The 20,999-nt window shown below is 44.7% G+C and overlaps 3 protein-coding genes across 3 annotated transcripts; all 3 read right to left on the reverse strand.

The window, feature by feature from the left end:
- Positions 1–547: 547 nt before the first annotated feature.
- LOC102708449 (cyclase-like protein 2) lies at positions 548–4,712 on the reverse strand. The gene is given in 7 exon segments (XM_040524769.1): positions 548–2,058; positions 3,408–3,487; positions 3,490–3,500; positions 3,618–3,690; positions 3,961–4,005; positions 4,291–4,464; positions 4,467–4,712. Coding segments are annotated over 6 exon segments (591 nt in total). The 5' UTR covers positions 4,678–4,712; the 3' UTR covers positions 548–2,058; positions 3,408–3,410.
- A 1,714-nt stretch (positions 4,713–6,426) lies between these two features.
- LOC102708726 (extensin) lies at positions 6,427–9,682 on the reverse strand. The gene is made up of 7 exons (XM_015838357.2): positions 9,226–9,682; positions 9,022–9,126; positions 7,747–7,873; positions 7,604–7,675; positions 7,488–7,536; positions 6,999–7,407; positions 6,427–6,897 (listed from the first exon to the last, which is right to left on the reverse strand). The coding sequence occupies exons 1-7, from the start codon at positions 9,257–9,259 to the stop codon at positions 6,860–6,862; spliced, it is 834 nt and encodes a 277-aa protein (XP_015693843.1). The 5' UTR covers positions 9,260–9,682; the 3' UTR covers positions 6,427–6,859.
- Positions 9,683–10,283: 601 nt separating this feature from the next.
- On the reverse strand, positions 10,284–15,846 carry LOC102709008 (probable E3 ubiquitin ligase SUD1). Its single transcript, XM_006657110.3, has 9 exons — positions 15,488–15,846; positions 14,083–14,763; positions 12,855–13,622; positions 12,560–12,771; positions 12,099–12,467; positions 11,678–11,835; positions 11,417–11,580; positions 11,094–11,240; positions 10,284–10,968 (listed from the first exon to the last, which is right to left on the reverse strand). The coding sequence occupies exons 1-9, from the start codon at positions 15,737–15,739 to the stop codon at positions 10,447–10,449; spliced, it is 3,273 nt and encodes a 1,090-aa protein (XP_006657173.3). The 5' UTR covers positions 15,740–15,846; the 3' UTR covers positions 10,284–10,446.
- Positions 15,847–20,999: the final 5,153 nt, after the last annotated feature.

Raw genomic sequence — 20,999 nt, forward strand, 5'->3', positions numbered from 1 at the left:
TATTTTGTAAGATCTGAACTGTTGGGGTTCCTTTTTCACTGTAGATGTGTGTGCAAGTGCCAACTGGCCACTGAGATTCCAGATGATCCTGGGACTACTACTTTCTGTCTCTCACTTTGGAGGAAATGGATGCTGATGAGGTGAAATAAGCAAAAAGAAACAAGGATTCATGTCCATTCAACCAAACTATAATTTTCAGCTAGGTATTGATTTAGTGTGCAAATTTCAAACACCAGCAATATCGGTTCAGTAATGTGGTCTAGTGGAATGTAGTAGTTCGATACAGTTTCAGTTTCTGGAAGGAACTATCTCCATCTAGAATTAGGGCAGTAAAAAATGTTGGAGTACTTTGTTAACTGCAGAAAGGCAAGAGAGCCTAATTTTTAATAGACTTATAGATAAATAATAGTGTTCCCAACTTTCATTTAGAGTTGATGGTATCCTAACAATACCAAAACGGAACCATGAGAGATTACAAAACATGGAGAAACATGATATATGTAAAGGAATCATCAGTGTTGAATTGACAAGAGAAATGGAAGAGCAAATAACACATACATGAAAATGAACATTGTTTTGAAGGTACATGATCATTGAACACCAATCCAATATTACACCAGTTTCTTCTCCATCATATAACTAGTTTCACTCTACCACACAAGCAGATGTGCATGAGATACATGTTCTTCAAGATAAACGCTCAATGTTTTACCAACATGTCGAGGAGACACATCATCAGCTAGAACAGTACCTCAAGGACCTGATCATTTAATAAGGATGCACCTGACTGGTGAACCCTCAGCTCCAACCAGCCTTAGAGGTAAGCAATGCAACATATACATGCCAGGTTCCACATCATCTAATTCAGAGCTTCTACAATTATAATTTCCTGCATGAAAAAATAGCCAAACAAACAAGTGGCACATATACTCATAAAGAAATATCTTACTGAAATGCAAAGTAGCATGCACGATCCTCTAAATCACCGACAGATATAGTGTAATGTTCTTCAGAAGAGCACTAGACAAAAGGGAAGTACACATTACAAAAAGTGAGGAGTAAAGCTCATAAAATCATGATCTGCAACCTTGTCAGTTTAACTCGATTATTACCATCGCCCTTTCCAATATAAAGCCCAAAGCCCCCACCAGCACTAGCCAAAAGATACTTTATAAAACACGGATCCTTTTCTTTTGTCAACCAATGAGTGTACAAATGATGGACTATTGAGTTGCTTTATCCAAGAAATACCCCCTAATTCTGACTACCTGAGTTTCTTTTCATTGGTATTAAGAACAATACAAGAGAGTTAAATTAACCGCCTCTCAGTTAGTAACACATCTTATGGGTCATTTAGAAAGCTAGTTGGAAAAAAGGGAAAAAATAACGTGTTCAATGTATAAGTCGAGACTAAATCCACTAATGTCAAGCTCTTTCCCTCTTGGTATCACCATGACACCCTGTAATTTGTACAGCTATTTTGTTTCATAAACGTCCCCTGATAGATCTCGAAGCTCAGGAGCATACAATTATAGAATTTGTATGCTTCCTAATTTGTACTCCAGAGATTAGAATAAATAGAAAGTGAGAAACATGTTGATTAGTTTTGGAAGGTACTATTTTGGAACTAGCGTTAGCATTTTGAGAGTAATTCGATCAACAATGCCAGACATGTAAAATTTATGAAGTACAGGTACAGTAAGAGACTATGAGATATTGGTGAGAGTATTAAAGCTGATCCATAGTTTTGGATATTTCTTATAGGAAGTCTGGTTTCTTACCCTTCTTTTCAAAAAAAACTACATGTGCATGAATCATATATTCATATGAAGCGACTGACAGATAATCCACCCCTACAGGATTAGCAAGCAAACATTTTAAGTTCAGGTTGTAAAAGGTAAACACACCAATCCACAGGTGACCTTGTCTCTGAGAAAATTGACAAAAAATGACTTGCAGCCAACCTTGGACAGATTCGCCAAAAAAGTAAGTGGTTGGAAGCCAAAGCTCCTATCCACAGGTGACCGCCTCACGCTCATCAACTCGGTGCTCATGGCCCTGCCAGTTCACCTCTTGTCAGTATTGGACATACCACAGTGGGCGATCAAAGAGATTAACAGAAAATGCAGAGGTTTCTTATGGAAGGGGCAGGAAACAGTTAACGGAGGCCATTGCCTAGTTGCATGGGCGGCTGTTTGCATGCCAAAACAGCTTGGAGGATTAGGCATAAAAGAGATTGGTTGCTTCGGGAAAGCTTTGAGGTTGAAATGGGCGGCAATAGCAAAATCACAGAATGACAGGCCCTGGACAGCGGTATGGAAGTATCAACATGATCGCCAACTAGACAGCATGTTCTATGCAGCAATGAAGTTTCAGGTCGGAGATGGCAAGAAAACAGATTTCTGGAAATCCAGCTGGCTGCATTGTGGCCCGATTAAGCAGGCCTTCCCGGCTCTCTTCTCCCATACCTCTAGGCCAAACATGACAGTTCAGCAAGCTATGATTAATCGTCACTGGATCAGAACGATAAAGGGGGCGCCTTCAACTAGAGCACTAGCCGAGTACCTCCAATTATAGGATGAGTTAGATGATTTGCAACTAGACACAGAGGTTGAAGATGCACTCATCTGGAGCAGGGAAACACATGGAAACTATCGGTCTCTTCAGCATACGACCTGTTCTTCATAGCCAAAGAACGATGCAGGTGGGGCTCTCTTCTGTGGAAGACCAGAGCTCCTACAAAAATACGTTTCTTTATCTGGCTTGCTTTCAAGGAAAGGTGCTTAACGGCGGACAACCTATTAAAGCGAGGATGGCCGACGCAGGTTTCATGTCCCTTATGCCAGGCGCCGCAAGAAACCTGTACACACCTGCTCGTCGACTGCATTTTCACCAACCGAGTCTGGGAACGATGGAAGTGCTGGGTATCAGTGTCATTCCAGGTCCCCGGCGAATGTGGCCTGCCATTGGATAGTTGGTGGATGAAGACAAGAAAATGTTTTGGCAAGAGGTACAGAAAATCCTTTGACTCGGCGTTTGTGATGATCTGTTGGCTTATATGGAAGGAACGTAACGCTAGAATTTTTGAAAACAAAGCAAAGTCAGCAACGCAAGTGTTCAATGAAATTAGAGACGAAATCATCACTTGGACGGAGGCTGGCTATTTCAAATATTGTGAGGAGTAGCCTTTTCCTTTTTGATCTTTGTTTTTGCCCCGGCTCTTGCCGGACTTAGCAAACTCTGCTGAGTTTGTAAAACCCACACTGTACATGCTTCTAACCTTAATGAAAATCGGTTAAGCCCAGTCTGGGCTGCCCCACAAAAATAAACACACCAATCGATCAGAACCATAACACAGACCGGACGGTTTTTCCATAAAACAGGATGGCAGCACTAAGATTACTTACCGACTAGCTTAACATCTGTGTAATCAACCATTGTGCCCCATCCTCTGTAAATCCAACAAAACTAGTTTCACTCTCCTTTGCCACATAAGCTTCCTGAAAATAAAAAATTCATAATCTATAAAACTTTCATCATATGGAGCTTAAATGATAAAGGTTGTACACCTGAATCATGTATTAAGTTTTTTTTGTGGGGATGTATTTATTAGTTACTTTTCAGTGTTCAATGTTCTGAAAAGAACTCGACGAACTCCCCTTGGAATGTTCAGGGACTCCATTACTTCAGCTGCATAACATAATTTCGTTAGCAAAACTAATCCAAACATATCAGAGCAGGCATGCCAACTTAAGCTTCCTGAAGAACTACAGAAGGGAAGTGCCAAATTTGGTGAATTAGAGTAAATAAATTCAATAATGACGTGAACCATGCATCTCACTCATCTCTACAGCCCCGGAATGAAAGTTTTGATCAATGTCGGCATTAATCGAACATAATTAGGCCAAACATTCAATAGAAAAAAGTGCTGAACGAATTTCAGAAAATACAACATAGTACCAGTTATATTTTTGTCTCTCGGAACATCAACCAGCAATGCAGGACCTGTCCATAACAATAAGAAATGGAGTACAACTTTATTAAACTTTAAAATCAAAATGACATGCATTTCTCCTATCAACATATTAGAAAAAAAAATGAGAACAAAACCTAGCAAATTTATAGATGAATATGCACCTCACACATTTCATAATCATGACTACTGCATATGAATTCTGAAAGAGCTCAGTATTAATACCAGTTCATCAGAAGAGCCAACAAAATTCGAGGCTCGTACGAAGGAGAAAAGGAAATCACGCCAAAAAAAAAAAAAGCTTCGGTAATCGATACCATTGAGGATCTCGAAGTCGAGAGTGTCGACGTCGAATCCGGCCTCGAAGTGCTGCTGCCACATATGGCCGGGGGCGTCGACGTGAGTGCCCATGTGCACGCTCATCCGGAGCTCCGAGAAGTTGGAGAGCGAGCCGTTCGCCATGGATTTCTTCAGCCGCGACCAGGGGACCCACCCACCCCGGCGTCCGACCCAAGCACCGGGAGCTCCGGCTGGAGCGCGTGCGTGATGTCCAGGATCCGCCTCCCGCTGCCGCCGTGCTCCTGCGTGGTAGTAGCCACATCGACTGCGGCGTCTGTCGCGCGGCAGGTGGGGAGGCGAGGGTTCGCCGAGTGGGCACCGGCGGCGGCCGCGATGAGCAAGAGCGCCACGGCGAGACGAGCCATGGCGGACCTCGCAGTTCGAGCGAAACGTACTGTTATTCTTTTTTCTTTTATTTTCAGAATTTCAAGATAAGACGTTTTACTGTTCTATTTTTGTTCGATGGTGTAATCCTAATCCCCCCCCCCCCCTTTTTTTCTCTAATACGGTGAGAATTGAATGGTTCTCTTTGAAATTTGTGTAATTGTGTGTTTTAAAGATGATAGAATTATTTCGAAATGGTTTTGGTGCTATGGAATTTAAATGTGCACTTCTCCAAAGATCTATCCTTATTTTTACAATTATACTTTATTTTCTTACCAGAGAGAAGAGTCGCTAATTTATTTATCACATTTGCCTACGTGGCAAGACATTTATCACATTTGCCTACGTGGCAAGACATGTTGGCGTGCTCATGTGGATTGTTGGCACAAAATATCAGCCACTTTTTGCTCCATCTCTCCTATAGTTCTCATTACTAGGTAGCGATGATAAACAAGCTAGATTTAGAGAAAACAACAATGAGACCAACAACACTGGTATGATTCATTGAGTAGAGAGCCATGTGAACGGAGTTGAATGACGAGCTAATTGGTTGTTGTGACAGGATACAGACCAATAGTGACGTACGCAAGATAATGAGACAGAGCTATGGTTGGCAAGCGACTTAGGACAAACAAATAGAGAGATCAACACATTTCAGTACCATTAACATTCTAGGAGTAACGTCATGAGCCTCATCACGATAGAGTTCGCCTACATCAAAGGCCTTGAGGTGGGGTAATAGACAACAATGCTGATGTAGAGTCCTAATCGTAGCAATGACTCTATACTTAGCAACGCCAACATCACAAGGGTTATCGCAATGATTTCTACGTGGTGTTGGGAGTCCATGGCCACAAAACTAAAGATGACCTAGAGGAAGAGAGGCATTTAACTTTTTGCCACTTTTAGAATTGGATAATAACAGATTTATTGCTCGCTGTCTATGATATGTGGCCCCTCACGTGTCTATAACAATAATAAATTTGTTATGACGAGTAGTAAAAAGTTAATTATTCCAGAGGAAAAATATGACGACTTGGATTTGTTGGCGTGTCATATAGGTAAAAGTGGTAAATAGTGAAAAAAAATCACCGTCTCCTACGACAAATCTACAGGGACATGCAAAAATAGCATTAGGAGAGCGATGTTCCATAAGAGGGTCAAATCTCCCGAGAACAAGTTTCAAAGTTCCGTAGCTCATGCCCAATTATTCAGAAAAAAATGTTCTACAGAAAATTTGGAGGATAAGAGGCATCAATTGATACGATATTATTATACAAATTTCCTTTGGAATTAAATTCCTGCTTTGCAAACAGGGCCCCATGAAATACAACGGTAAACATTAGCTTGGAATCTGGATCAAGCAAATAACAAGAATAACAAACAAATACCAACTCTAGGTCAACTTTACACAAATCAGGCATCCAAACCCAGTAAGTCGGGGGATAAATTAAGTGATCAACTAGAACTTGTGCAATGACATCATCAGCAGAGCAGAATTCAGCACCAGCAACATCAATACTGAAAACAAATCGATCATAGCACAAAGAAAATTTATTGAAGAAAAAGCAGATACGTTTATCCTCCTTCCCATCACACGTCACGCAAATTGTCCTCCTTCCCATCCCAAGTCACGCAAAAAAACACCACTTCCACAAAAACAAAAACAAAAAAAAAATCAAATGATTTCTTCCAAAAAACATTTATTTTCTCTATGGGCATGTTATCAATTATATGAGCCTGTTGTGATACACGGATATATTACTAGTTTATTGAACATCTCAAATACCACAGTTCAAAGTCGACAAGTTACAGCAACTTTCACAGTTAATTATCAGGCAGCTGCAGTTAAAAACTAGAATTACTGCTTCCCTCTATCTAGACGGCAGTAGTTACAGACCAGCATGACCACAAAACAGAACCAAGTTGGGTCACTATTTCAGCAAACCCAAAACATACAACAACATAAGAACAAATCCCTTCGTGACATTCTGCAAGCTATGATATATAATACACATCAGATGGTAACCAGTACCAGTGGTTGCTAAGATGTTGGCATGAATTACTTCAGAACGATTTTATTTGTTTCAATTAACTGGATGACGAAGGCTGGACACTTGCTGCTTTTAATGTGGACACTTCAGTCCACCTATGTGTGCAATATCAATATGGTGCTGGTGGGTAAGTTGGAGGATAGGGCGCTGCATGAGATCCATCATGGTAAAAACAGATTACTAACCTTATTATGCTCAATTAACACCAAGTGAATTGATGAATTCATGTCTGCTCAGGCAGATCTTACCAGGTGGATATGTGGACTGTCCTTCTGGGGGTGGTGGATAAACTTGTCCATATGGCTGTGGTGGGTATGGTTGTCCCTGTGGCTGTGGTGGGTATGGTTGTCCCTGCGGCTGTGGCAGGTATGGTTGTTCCCTCGGTTGCGGTGGGTATGGCTGTGGAGGATATGTTGTAGGAGGGTATGCCTTCTGCTCAGCATCACGAACTTGCAGAGGAGGTGGATGTGTGTATGCTGGAGCAGGATATGGTGCAGGGACATGGCTAGTAGGATAGCCTTGGTATGGGGGTATTATAGGATATCCTGCCGGAGGCGGTGCATATGAAGGTGAGGGGACAGCATATGGCACTGCTGGTACTGGCACTGGAGGAACAGAATAGGTAGTCGGCGTGGCAGCAATTTTACCTGGCTTGCTCTGGTGCAAATAAGGAAACAAATGAGGCAATTTCATATCAACAAGCATAAGGAAACAGCAAAGATTAACCAGTCTCTCACCATTGCTGAAACATCAAAATGCATAATAAGTGTCACTTCCCCAGCAGACCTGAAGATATACTACTATCAGGAAGTTCACAAGTGCAATGACCTCAAGGTAAAAGAAATACGACTACCTCATATGGCGTGTCTGGAGGGGCCATGAGGAATCATCATAGCCACGTGTAAGCACCTTATGCAGCTGCACCCTACAAAAGGCTCAGTGGACAGTTATTTGGGAACAGTAATCACCAAATGCCTGTAATTGAGATCCACGAACCTGCCATTGCCAATGAAGTCATCATGGGTGAGCGTGTTGCTGTTCCACACAGAAATGCTCAGTTCACGAAGTCCCTCAATGAGAGGTATATGAAACTTCTCATCAAAAGTAGGGTTCCTCCCCCCATCTGGCAGCAATACCATATTCATATAGAAAAAGAATAGCGCTGGATTATGGTAGAGAACAGAGAAAGTAGTAGGGTGATGAAGTTCAATTTAGCAGAAGGATGCTTGAATTAGGAAATAAGTTCATAGATATAAAATATCAGAAATGGATATTTCTTTGCTATTAGAAATATCCTAAACTCCACACAGAAAAAGGCACTGGGTGATTGATTTCACTATTACGTGGTACAAAGCTAAGAACCCCTTGGAATTTAAATAAAAACATGTCTCAGTATTTGGAAAATTTCCTGATAATTATAGAAGATCGACAATTGTATTATAATAAAATGCACAATTGTATTATAATACACAAATCATTGGTGTATTTTTGATAGAAGAAGGAAGAAACATTCAAGGTGATGGCACTGCGAAGTGACAAGCAGAGGATATGTAGGAATGCCTTTATATGGAAAGGCATGACACAATGGTTAATACCTCTATTCTCAACGGCATAGTTCCACCCCTGATTTTATACTACCTTTGTTCCAAAAATATAAGCATTTCTAGGATTCAAATTTTGTACCACAACATAAACATTTCTGATTCCCAAGATTCTAATTATTCCAAAGCCAACCAGATGCTTAGAAAGGGATTCTAATCAGTTCAAAACTTTGACCACTGAATTGACTATAAGGTAACCTTTTAACATCTCCTTAGTTTATGGTAAACAACCTAGAAATGCTTATATTTAGGAACAGGGTAGTAACGAACAAGCTAAGCACCATGGCGCTCAGAAACTAGAGAAATTGTAAAAAAAAAAAAAAAAAGGAACTATGACCAATTCGCCATTGCTCTTCGAGAGCACTGCACTGCTGACTGAACAAAGGAACAACACTTCCTCGCTCACCTTGGGAGTAACGATGTTTGGCCCAACCAATCAAGTCCAATGAGCGTGCCCTAAAGGCAACAAACAAACAGCATTGACAGCAGAACGCGCAACAACACTAAGCCGGCTGGAGCGACCTCCACGATTCCACGGCTCAAATCCTGGCGGTTCTGGACATGCAGCACGCCGTTGTCGATATGAAATCGTCGCGTACTAGCGCACATGCATATGCAGGGTTTAGGAAGAGAGAAGGAGAGGAGGGGGTGGGAGCGGCGGGAGGATTACCGGTGCAGGTGCGGGTGCGGACCTTGGTGGTGGCGTACTCGATGCAGACGTAGGGATCCTGGCGCGAGAAGAACTCCGTGTCCCGCAGCTTCCTGCACCCAGTGACTGACGGAAAAAAATAAAAACACACGGGTGAGGCGCCGCCGCCGCCGCTAAATTGAGCGAGAGAGGAAATCTGGCGGGGGAGTGGAAGTGGAGGAGCACCTCTGACTTCGAGGACCTGGCCTTGTATCGACATGGATGACGCCGGAGCGGGAGAGGGGAACAGCAGGCAGGAGGACGAAGAGCTTAGTTGACGAGGCGAGCGAGTCGACGACCACGATTAATGGGGAGTTGGGGACTAGTACTGACGTGTCATTTAGTATTTGTTCTCGTGTATTGTATCGCCTGTTCGAACTAGGAAGGAACCTTTTGAGCGAATTTGAAATTTGAATATGCAAAGACTTTCATGAGTTGCGGTCTATTAATAAGTTGTTGCGATGAACTGCGTGTGCGGATACGAATAGAATCGCATCCGAAATTCCTGGTTGCGTGAATCGCCCGCAGCGTGCACCTTCAGACGCGTGTTTCGCTTGTGACGAGCAAATCCAAATCCCAAGAAGTTCCCCATCTGAATTCTGATGAGTCATGATGCAAATCAACACGGCCAAAAGTATTTATCGTTAGAGCAGAATCTATTACACGATCAAAAGTAGTATTTATCGTTAGAGGATCAATCTTCTAAAAATTCTGATCATCAATAATTTCTTAGATGATTATTTTAAATAAAAAATTAATACACATAAATTCTGCAGTCATAATGTCATAAACTTAATAATTTTATAATTTTATTTAGAATTTTAGACATTTGATCAAATTCTATTATAAATAAGAAATATTTTTAACCAGCAGGTCCTGGATATCCGTTGCCGATCTCGATGTACACAAATGAAGGCGAAATTTCCTTGCACGTTCCGAGTCGAGTCGGTCAACGGGCCAGTTCCCCTCCACGCGGCTGCCCGCCTTGTCAGCCGAGGGGGAGGTAAAATTTCATTGCAGCCCTTCCAACAGGTTGAAGAAAGTTCACACAAGATATTAGAGGTTGGATGACATCGCCTACCAACCTATAGCAACTATCCAACTTTGAGATAGGAGTAGTTTCATTTGTCCATTACACATCAGAACCACAATAAATTGTATGGGCTACTTCGTCTATATTTACAGTCAGCAAACATAGCCACAGGGAATTGAGCTTACCGCGAGTTTTCTGGCGTTCTTCCTTCAGCTGTTCTTCCCTTGGGTCTTTGTTGTACAACAATCCTTACCTTTTCCTAGCACTAACTGACGGATTCGTTCACTCTACAATGCGGATTACTAACCACAAGCAGAAGATCCAGGGCAAAAGTTAGACCGTGTCTATGCCCCTTGTCAAAAACTCGTCCCTGCTTATGCAGCCATCCTGGGTTGTTGGTTTCCACGCATGATGTGGCGCCTGAACCTCAGCCCCAGCTCACCTTCCTGATCCCGTGGGATCAGTGCTTGCTCGGGTTCGTCATCGTCTGATGCTGTAGTACCCCCGGATTCACTCGAATGGGGCGAGTCCTCGCCGAAGTTGTGCAGCCTCCGCCCAATCAGATACCGGTCATCCCTAATGGAATTGTGGAGATTGGTAAACCAAACATGGAATCTCTTGCCACAGAAGAACAGCGCGCTGAATATAAGGCAGCCAAGCCAGGCAAAACGGTAGACTGCTGAGTTCACAATGAGTGGGTAGCCAAGCACTGGGAAGACACCCCTTGCAAGAACGTATGGAACGCAGAGAGCCGTAAGGAGCTTGGTGACGATAGGCATTATGATTTCATGCAGGACCCATAGACCTCTCAAACGCGAGAAGCCATCCTCTCTAACTCTCTCAAACTTCGTCCTCCAGCTTTCATCAACCAAAGGTGCCATTTGATCCAACATAACCTGGAAAAAGTATGTAAGACATCAGCACAAACCTACTTTAATGCACATCAAAACAAGTGAGACCTCTAAGGAGCACAAGTAACAAATTAACAGAGGGCTAAACGATCACAAATCTTTAATCTTACCAGCCTAGTCCATATTTTTAAGAATATTAACCCAAGAGCCCAATCCTGATACAACAGAAAAACCGGGCTCTCATCAATAGGCACCCGCATAGGTACAATGACCAGGAGCTCAAACAGGAGTCCAATCAACACAGGAATAACAAAGATCTGAAAAAGGAAATAACATTTATTGTTAGATGTGAAGCATATGCTCGTAATTATACCTCCAAAAGTAATATTAACTATATAAAGACTTCTAGTCAAAGACTTTTCATTCTTCAGACACAGCTCAGTAGGCTTAGAACTCATAATAAACACAAAGAAATTCAGCAAAGATGATTTACCCATATTGACAGGAGAGCAGAACTCTTCACAACAATAGAGCACCACTTGCAAATTTGTTGCACTAGGAAGGCCAGTCGTCGTGATCTAATGTAATCAATTGCATATCTGGTTCCAGCTGCTGCACTCCAGATAATATAACATCCAATGCTGAAAGAGAACAAATCTGACAAAGAAAGAAGAAAATTTACCATGGTGTTAGCAAATATGTAGTATACAGAAACAAAAATGATTGAACAACATAGAAAATACCAGCAAATTACCATTGCACTTGATGCCATGCGTGATTGGCAGGCGAGGAATAGCCTCAAAAACCAAACGACCAAGCGAGATTGGAATAACAATCATTCCAGCATTGAATATCAGTAGAGTCATCCATGCCAATACAAGCAGGAGCACAATCCGAAGAACAAAACCATACCTTCAAAAGGATCAAATAGTTTGAGACACAATTCAAGTTGATATATGATTCAGGAAATTTAATAGATAATGCTATAGACTAAATAATATATTGAGTTCTTGAATATGACTTCTAGAATTTTTTTCTCTAACTATGAACTCAATTATATACAAACCAGTGCACTTACTTCAACATATAAAAAAAATAGTACAATATATGCAAGTTTAAGCATGCTATACACAAAAATAGCTATTGTTTTACAGATATGTAGATATTATACTTACTCTGAATCCCCCTGGTCATCAACATCAGATTCTTCAGCAACCTCACTATTTTCATTGGGATTACCCCTGCCATTTTGATTGTCAGCAACATGTTGTATCATACGCTGCTCCAGCTGTGGGGCAACCACTTCCCGTCCACCATGCGCCCTTTCTCTGCCTGCTCTGCCATTCCAGTTCTCTTGCCCACCATTTTCTTCATGTCTTGGCAGTAAGAAATCAGTTAAGCCTAATGCCCAACCAACAGCAGCAAACCAATGATGCAGAAGTGCTTTAATTGTTGCACGAGGCTTGAAATGCTCAATTGCAAATGGGATGCATATTTGGAACAGAAGCACATCAACTGGGATCTCTGTGAATGGGTCAAAAATGCTGCAAACCCACAAAAGCAACAATATGTAAGTGTAAAAAACTAAAATGGAAAACAATCAAAATAAGAAACATATACACAGACGATTACTCACGTGATATCCAGAGGAAAAATAGATGGAGCAACTCGCATGGCCAGTTTGACAGGTAAGAAGACAAGCATCACGATCAAGCTTCCATACACAGCAACAGACAGAAGAACTCGCCGAGCATGTTTATGCACAGGATCATCAATTAGGTCCCTAAACGGATTGTAATTTGGATCGGCAGGGTCACGCAGAAAATAAAGAACTCCGTTGCGCAGTACCTATCATAGAAAGTCATAATGAGAGTGAGATCATGAAAATTTACAAATCTGATATCGGAGCTAGCAAAAGGCTTGGGCAATACCCCTCGAAGAAGACTGACAAATATGCTTATTTGCAGCATATATATAATCCCAACAAGCCAATGGATTGAGGAGCTTGCTAACGGTGACATTGTGAAGAATTCAACTCTTTGAGCAATTGTTGCACCCAACATCTTTAAGGTGCATACATCAAGCCACCAACCGCACATAAGTGGAAATACACCAAGTTCAATGACCAAAAGGAATGCAACTTTGACCATAGTCATGAGATGCTTCATTCCAGCAAAGAACTGCCTGCAAAGGGATGGAATAGCCTCTAAAATGGTAGCTATACCATAGAGCCTCCCAATGGTGAACCGTTCTCCCCTCGCATAGCGCAGTAAAGCCAACGATCCGATGTACACAAAGACAAGGCAAAAGATAAACATATATCCCACAGCAAGAGTTGTGAGATCAGAAAGATAAGACGAGCCAATAGCAGTTCCTTTTATCAGACTGTTCTTCCCAGTGGCCTGCATTACAGTAAGACTAGTGGCATTTATCTTCAAGGATTGAGTAACCACCTCAATGACATGACCAATGACACCTTCGTTGTGGCTGTCAGAAGATAAGTTCTTCACGGCATTAAGTGCACTCTTCAATGTATCATTAGCTAATGAAATAGCAGTTTCAGTAAACGGCATCATTTTTGCCAGCATGGGACTAGAAGCTGAAGAGAAAAACCATGACAGATAGTACAGGACAATCCTTCCCAATGAAAATGGTACAAAGATCACAACAATGAGGAATATAGCATTGCTGGCCAGAACCTGGATAAAATAAGCACCTGTTAGAGTAAGAAAATAAAGGATAAACACTCTCTAGGACACAGCACAGCTGTAGTACAGCTTGAGAAGACCAACGTGATCCCTGCTGTTAAAGCTTCTAAAATGAAGATACAGAAAGACTTCCACAGACCATCTATGGCATTTTTTAGGAATCAGAAAAAAAAAACACCTATGAAGAAGCAAAAAAGGAAAAAAAAACTGGCTAAGTTAGCAAAATAAGCGCATAATGTGCAACAGTGTATAACATAATGTCAAATGAATAACAAATATAAACTATGCAAGGCCAGTTTGGAAAGCATTGTGTTTAGTTCAGTGGCAGATTAAAACTAAATATTAATCATTTCCAAATTGGCCCCATAAGATGCAAGAAAAGTATTGCAACAGCATGGCAGTGTCCACAAAAAAAAAGATTTTTTATGCAGGGCAGGAAAGTAATCCTTACTGTTATTGCGTTCTCAACCAAGTGGAAAACAGGGCCTTGCATTCCTACAAGTTCATCAAATGGAACATCCTCTGCACCATCTGCATCATCCAAACCATCTAGCATCTGCTCAACTTGAGCTTCAAGTCGTTCTAATCGAGCGGCAACATTTTCTGCATTTCTTCTTAAAAGTTCACCTGCACCAAGTCCTTGGGCTTCTGCTAATTCATCAACATTACCATCTGCAGCAGGAACCCTGTTATTAGGACCAGGTAACCTTCTGACAGCTCGTGCACCATGCCTTTCACGGCCCCCATCATCCCTCTCAGCATCATGTCCTCCAAGTTCCCGCAAGTGCCTTATATAGTCCCTTAAAGAGGTAGCTCCAAGAAATATAAGGACAATAATAGCTGAGAGAAGAAAACCATGTAAACAATCACTTAGGATCAACTGAGCACTGATATGACTCAAGAATAGCCTCTGTGCTTCACCAAGACTTCTCACAAATGTTAGCCTCCATATCCAATAGGTGATGAAAGGGATAATCATGAGCCAAACTGAAAGAACAAAGGCAAGCCGAAGGACAAACTGAAGTACATGGCATGCTTTCATCCCAACACCAACAATAAGTTCTTGGAAGGGGAGTCTTGACGGAGCATTGTCAGCGTACACAGGCGAGAAAGAAAACGCATGTTTGCAAACCTGCAATGCATATACAAATAGTTTAGAAAATTAAACTATGGAAAATGAGACTGTTGACTTAGGAAGAACAAAAGGAGAAACAAATAGCAATGTCCTCTTTTCATGCAGAGCCATTATGTCCCGGCATCTATCAACCTATACCTAACTTGCCCCTCAAGATTATGAACAGATCCAAGCAATAATTCAGGAGATGTAGCTTCTTCTCGAGATAAATTATGTGTCAGCGTTCAATCACTTGCAATAACCAAGCAATAATTCAGGAGATGTAGCTTCTTCTAGGGATAAATAATGTGTCAGCTTTCAATCACTTGCAATAACAGGTAGAAACCTTGTCATTACTAAATCTTACATCTGTAAATGTGATTGCCGAGAAATACTGAAAATAGCTAGTGTTGCAATAAGATCAAATTAACATAAATTGCAGCCTTGCAGAGTAATCTTGAAAAAAAATGTCCCATCACAGTTCTCAAACCCTATTCGACAAATTCTATCAATTTCGAGAAGTAAAAGCTACTATCGCCCAAAAAGTATCACTCTTATCACTAGCCCTATCCAGCGCGAAATGAGCCTGCCCTATTATCCCCAGCTAACCAGGGGGGAAATTCACCAAAAATTAGCAAGATATGCACCCCGATTAGCATCCAATCGATCAATTCCACCGCCTAATCGACACAACCAAGGCCCCAAAGCAACCAGCAAGGCCACCAGGAGGAGGGTTCCGTACCTCGCACTGACGCGAGTTGCTGTGGTCGAGCCACTGGAGGAGGCAGTCCTGGTGCACGAACTTGATGCTGCCACTGCAGGCGCACGGGTAGCGGAGCGGGTGCTCGTCGTCGCCGGGGTTGCGGCAGATCCGGCACACGTCCCCCTCCTCCTCCTCCTCCTCCTCCTCCTCCGCCGCCGCCGCGGCCGATGAGGGCGGCCGCGCCTCCTCCGGCTCGGCCGCGTGGGCCCGGTCCCCGGCGACGTCCGCCATGGTGACGGCTGGGTAGGCGCGTGGGGAGGTCACCGGCGGCGGCGCGCGCGATCGCGGGGGGGGGGGGGGGGGGGGGGGGGGGGGGGGGGGTGGGGGGGGCGAGAGGGGAAGAGGCGGACGGGATGGGATTATAGCGCCTCGTTAATAACGCGTTGGTGACGAGGCGAGGGCGAGGGGTGTGGGCCCCCCCGCTGCGAGGCGGTCGGCCCTAGCGGGTCGCGGTTTGGGTCGGTGACAGCGGGGTAGGCCGTAGGTCGGATCGGGTGGAGGATATTTAATTATTTATTTATGGAAAAAGCATCACAGGTCTGATAAGATTGTTTTTAGTCACTTAACCACAATTAACCACAGTACAAATATGTACTCCGTTTAAAAAGATCTCGACAGTATTAACTTATTTTTTACCGATTTCACCGACGTGCCACGTGTCATGTTTTTTTATTTTTTACCCTCTTCTCTCCCCTCCTCTCCTCTCTCTCTTCTTCCTCTCTAGAGCGCTGCCGGCGGGGGTGGGGGCGGCGGCCGGCGCGACTGGCGACGACGTGCTGCGGCAGGTGCGGCCGGACGACGTGCAGCGCAGGCGAGCGGCATGCAGCGGCCGGCACGGGCGAGCAGCGTGCAGCGCGGCGAGCGGCGGCCTAGGGCCAGCACGCCGTGGAGCTCATCTCCGGCCGAGAGGGCACGCTCGCGCAGGTGATCCGCACCGCGCCGGGCCGCGCCAACAACCTCTCCTTCGCCGTCGGCGACGGCAGGGACGGCTGCAAGGGCGACATGCTGGTCCACGCCGTCTATGGTGTGTGTCACCGTCTACAGCTCCTACTACTACACCAGCGTCGGCTATGGCGTGTCGCCGTACGGGCCGGTGCTCGACCAGGTCAAGGTGCAGCCATTGATGATGAAGGCTTAGCTTAATTAATAGCTACTGCATGGATTAATCAGTTAATCTTGCTTGCATGCGTTTGTGTTGGGCTGCTGCACACCAGCACCGCGCCGGTCGCTGCACGCTGCTTGCCCACACCTACCGCAGCACGTTATCGCTGGCCGTGCCGATCCGCCTGTCACCACGCCCGTCGCTCCGGCTGCCACCGCCCACCGGCCCCACCCCGCCAGCAGCGCTCTGGAGAGGAAGAAGAGAGAGGAGAGAGTAAAAGGTAAAAAAAAATGACACGTGGGACCCACCAGATACCACGTCAATAAAACAGGTCAAAAGATAAGTCAATACTGTCGTTTTAATGGATTTCGTGAGTTTAGGAGTACACATTTCTGGTATCGTGGTTAAAGGACGAAAAACAAACTCGGCTTCAAGTTTAGGGACCTCTAGTAGACTTTTTCCTTTATTTATACAGGTTTTACTGGATGGGCTCAGATGTTGACGTGGGCTCAATGGTAGCTCATATTGGGCTAAGGGATGGGCTGGGAGGGGAGGCCCATCCTGCCCATCTATATCTGATATCCCACCAGGCCACCACCGCTCTCTGTTTCATAAAAGAAAATGGTGCTAAAGCCATGTCTGAATTTAGTAATGCAAAAAACATATCATAAACTCTTTTATATAAACCAAACATTCAAAGTTATTTGTCTTTAAAATATTTATTAATCTAATTATTTTTAAACAAACATATATAAAATAGCAGCAAGCCACCAGTTATTAATGACTATCGTAGTTTTGTATAATTAATTAAAGGTTGACACACATTGCAATTATAAGTTTTTAAGCCTGGACGGAAACTCCTGAACTCGCATGGCCAAATTTATAAACTAATTTCAGAAAACACTACAATAATAAACTAATACATTAATTTTTAGAATCGGTACAAGATTAAATTCACACATTGCAAGTATAATTTTAATTAAAAATATTAACACAAAATTTAACTCTATAAAGTTGAATTTAATAAAAAGCTATTTTATACAAACATGTTCTGCGTCCAAATAATTTGTTGTCTTCTTATAATAAATAAAAAAATTTGATGCTAGTATATATCAAATGGACAAAACAACTAAGAAATTCTAACATAACTTATAATTTAAAGTCTATTTTTTATGAGTTTCAAAACAAATTTCATTGTTTCTTCCAATATTACAAAAAATATATTTAAAACAAATATTAAGTGATCATGTAATACCTATCAAATATTTATGGCACAAGTTCTTTTCCATTTTAAAAAAATATAAGACAATTTTTAACAGAGTGAAGTTACTAATGATGCTTCCATTTGTTGTGTTTTTGTCACGCCCGGAGTTTTATCCCAAGCCTAAATATGTAAAAGAAATTCGTAAATAATAATCGGCTTAATTAACTCAGGAAAAATCCCTCTAAAAGGAATTAATTTAATTAAATCGAGTTTCGCAAATCGATTAACTGGATTTAAACTCAAATCGCAGAAGTATAAAATTTGGTCAAACAAATTAATTTAAAACTCGGTAAAAGTGGGGCTTTCCTTTTTCCCTCCTTTTTCCTTTCTTTTTCCCTACCTTCTCAAATTGGGCCGAAGTCCAATTTTCCTCCCACCCTTTTCCTTTTCCTTTTTCTTTTTCCTCTCCTCCTTCCCGGGCCGGCCCAGCCGAGCCGGCCCACCACTCCCTCCAGGCTGGCCCAGCCGAGCCGGCGCCTTCCCGCGCGCGCGCCCCCTCCGCCTGGGCGCCGCCTCGGCCCAGCTCGCTCACCCGCGCCGCGCCCGCAAGGTCCGCGCCGCCTCCTTCCTCCCTCGCGCCACTGACAGGTGGGACCCACCTGTCAACGACCGAGTCCTCGCCAGCGCGCCGAGCCGCGCCGCGCCGGGTCCGACTCCGCCGCCGCGCCGCAACCGCCGCCGCCGCAACGGCCGCCGCCGAGACCTCGCCGTGCCCGACTCGGTCTCCACCGGCCATCCCGCCCTAGCCGGCGCCGCCACCCTATAAATCCCCTCCTCACCGCCGCGCTGCCGCTGTTTCCCCTTCGCCACCGAGCCACCGCTGTGCCCTGCCGTTCGCCGCCGACATGCGATCTCGCCCTCTGCTGCCCGTCGTCGCTGTCCAGCCGCGCCGTCGCCTCCGCCTCGGCTTCGCCGACCTTCCGCCGGCGTTCGTCGCCACCGGTGGTCGCCGAGCTTCCTCGCCGCCTCCTCGCCCTTTTCGCCGTCGTGCCCGACTTCGCCGTCCGCGTGTCGCCGTCCACGCTCGCGATGTCGCAAGCCGCCGCTCGTCTGCGTCTCCACCTCCGCCTCATCTTCGCCGACTTGCTGTCATTCTCCGTCGCCGCTGGTGAGCTCTCCTCTCCTCTCTCCCTCTTTCTTTCCTCTTCGCCGCCGCTGCCGACCTCCCCGTGCCGTCGGTAAGCGCCAGGAGCCACGCGTCGCCGCCGGGTCGCCGCCCGACGTCGTCACCGTCACGCCGTCGTTTTGCCGCCCCCGCTTTCCCGCACCGCCGCCCCGCTGCATCCCCCTCCTCTTCCTCCGTGCGCGCGCCGCCCGGCCGCGATGCGCCGTCACCGCCTCACCGCCCTACGCGCGGTAGCCGCCACCTATAAATCCTCCTCTCTCTCGCGCCGCCGACGCTGCTCCGCAGCGCCGCCATGCCACCATCGCCTGGCGCCGATCGATCTCGTCGCATCGACCGTCGTCGCCGCGCCACCCCGGTGAGCCCGCTCTCCTCCCTTCCTCTGTTTCTTCGTGCCACCGCGAGTGCGCCCCGCCGCTCGCCGTCGGCCGACGTCCTCCACCGCCACCCGACCCTGCCACTCGTTGCCGCTCCGAGCCACGCAACCCCGTCGCCGTCTCCGCCGCGCCGTCGCGCCGCTCGCCGCCAGCCGCGCTCTCCTCCCCCTCTTTGTTTCCCTCTCACTGGCCAGCGGGTCCCACCCGCCAGCCCCTCCCTCTCGCTCGGGCCCGCGTGTCAGCCTCTCCTCCCCTCTCTCCCTCTCTCTCCTCCCGTGGGGCCTAGCTGTCAGCTGCCCACTTCCCCTCTCTCCCACCGACAGGTGGCCCCCACCCGTCAGCGCCTCCTCTCTCCTCGCTGACGTCAGCAGCCCCATTAATTGCGCAATAATTCAATTGAGGTTTTCTGTTTAGTTTAAAAACACAGATAAACTTCTAAAATTCATAAGTAATTCATCTAGTCTCCGTTTAGGTCCACTCAAGTTTCATTAAATCCAGAAAATTGCCAAGAATCCATTAAAAATAGTTTCTTTCTCTGTTTTAGTAGTTTTTAGCATGTTTTTCTTGTTTTGCCTTGTTTGTCATAGGTTTTTCCCCCGTTGAAGCGTCGTTCGTTCCCGAAGTCGTCCCGAAGTTCTTCGTGGATCTAAGCAAGGCAAGTGGCACCCTTCTTTGATCATATTGAACCTATGATTATAAAATCCCCCGCTTTTACATTCAAACATGCATCGTATTCAAATGTATTTACTTTATTTATCTATTGGGCATTTACCTTTATATCCGTTGATTCCCACTCATTATTATTGTCATCCCAGAGTTAATTTGACTAGAAAATAGGCTTAGGCAATGCTTAGCCATGCTTAGTTCAACTAGCTCACCAATTATTATTTAATTATTTGTTAGACTTTGATAGACCTTTAATGGTTTTGATCATGGTTAATCTCCCGATGTGGATTAATAATAAACTAAAATATTGCTTATGGTGGGCTGTGGGTGCATGGTTTTGAGAGTCGTGCCCATGGCAATCAAGGACCGGTTCTCAGGAAACCCTGAAAGTCTTACACGTACTAACCACAAGCCAGAATGGGCAACGGTGAGACTCGTAATCTAGCTTGTCCCTATTTGACGTACCGAGGCAAGGGTAGTCGTGATGGAGTATGGACGGGCAATCGTGGTGTAACGAAAGCCTCTGCTGCTTCCGGATCTACCAAGGCACAAGAGGGGACTGCCCGACTTGGTGTAAAGGAGGGGGTGAAACCTGAAGTGTGGTGCGATTGTCTAGGGAGGGTTAGGTGAAAGGTCTTATCATGGTTTCCGTACTGAGGTATCGTGGTGATACATTGGGGCATGGTAACATGCTTGGCAGCCATGTCTTGTGGGTAAAGTTGTACACCTCTGCAGAGTAAAACTATTCGAATAGCCGTGCCTGCGGTTATTGGGCGAACTGACAGACTCACTGGGATTAGTTGAACCCCTTTAATAATTTTATTAATCTTGGAACTGGTTTGACCCTGCGCAACGTGGTGTAACGTTGGCAGTGGTTTGGGTCTGTCGCAACGTGGTTTAACGTTGGACAGAGGGTTGACCCTGTCGCTACGTGGTGTAATGTTCGACAATGGTCTGGG

The sequence above is a fragment of the Oryza brachyantha genome, chromosome 6 (assembly GCF_000231095.2).
Source record: "Oryza brachyantha chromosome 6, ObraRS2, whole genome shotgun sequence".
Taxonomy (NCBI): domain Eukaryota; kingdom Viridiplantae; phylum Streptophyta; class Magnoliopsida; order Poales; family Poaceae; genus Oryza; species Oryza brachyantha.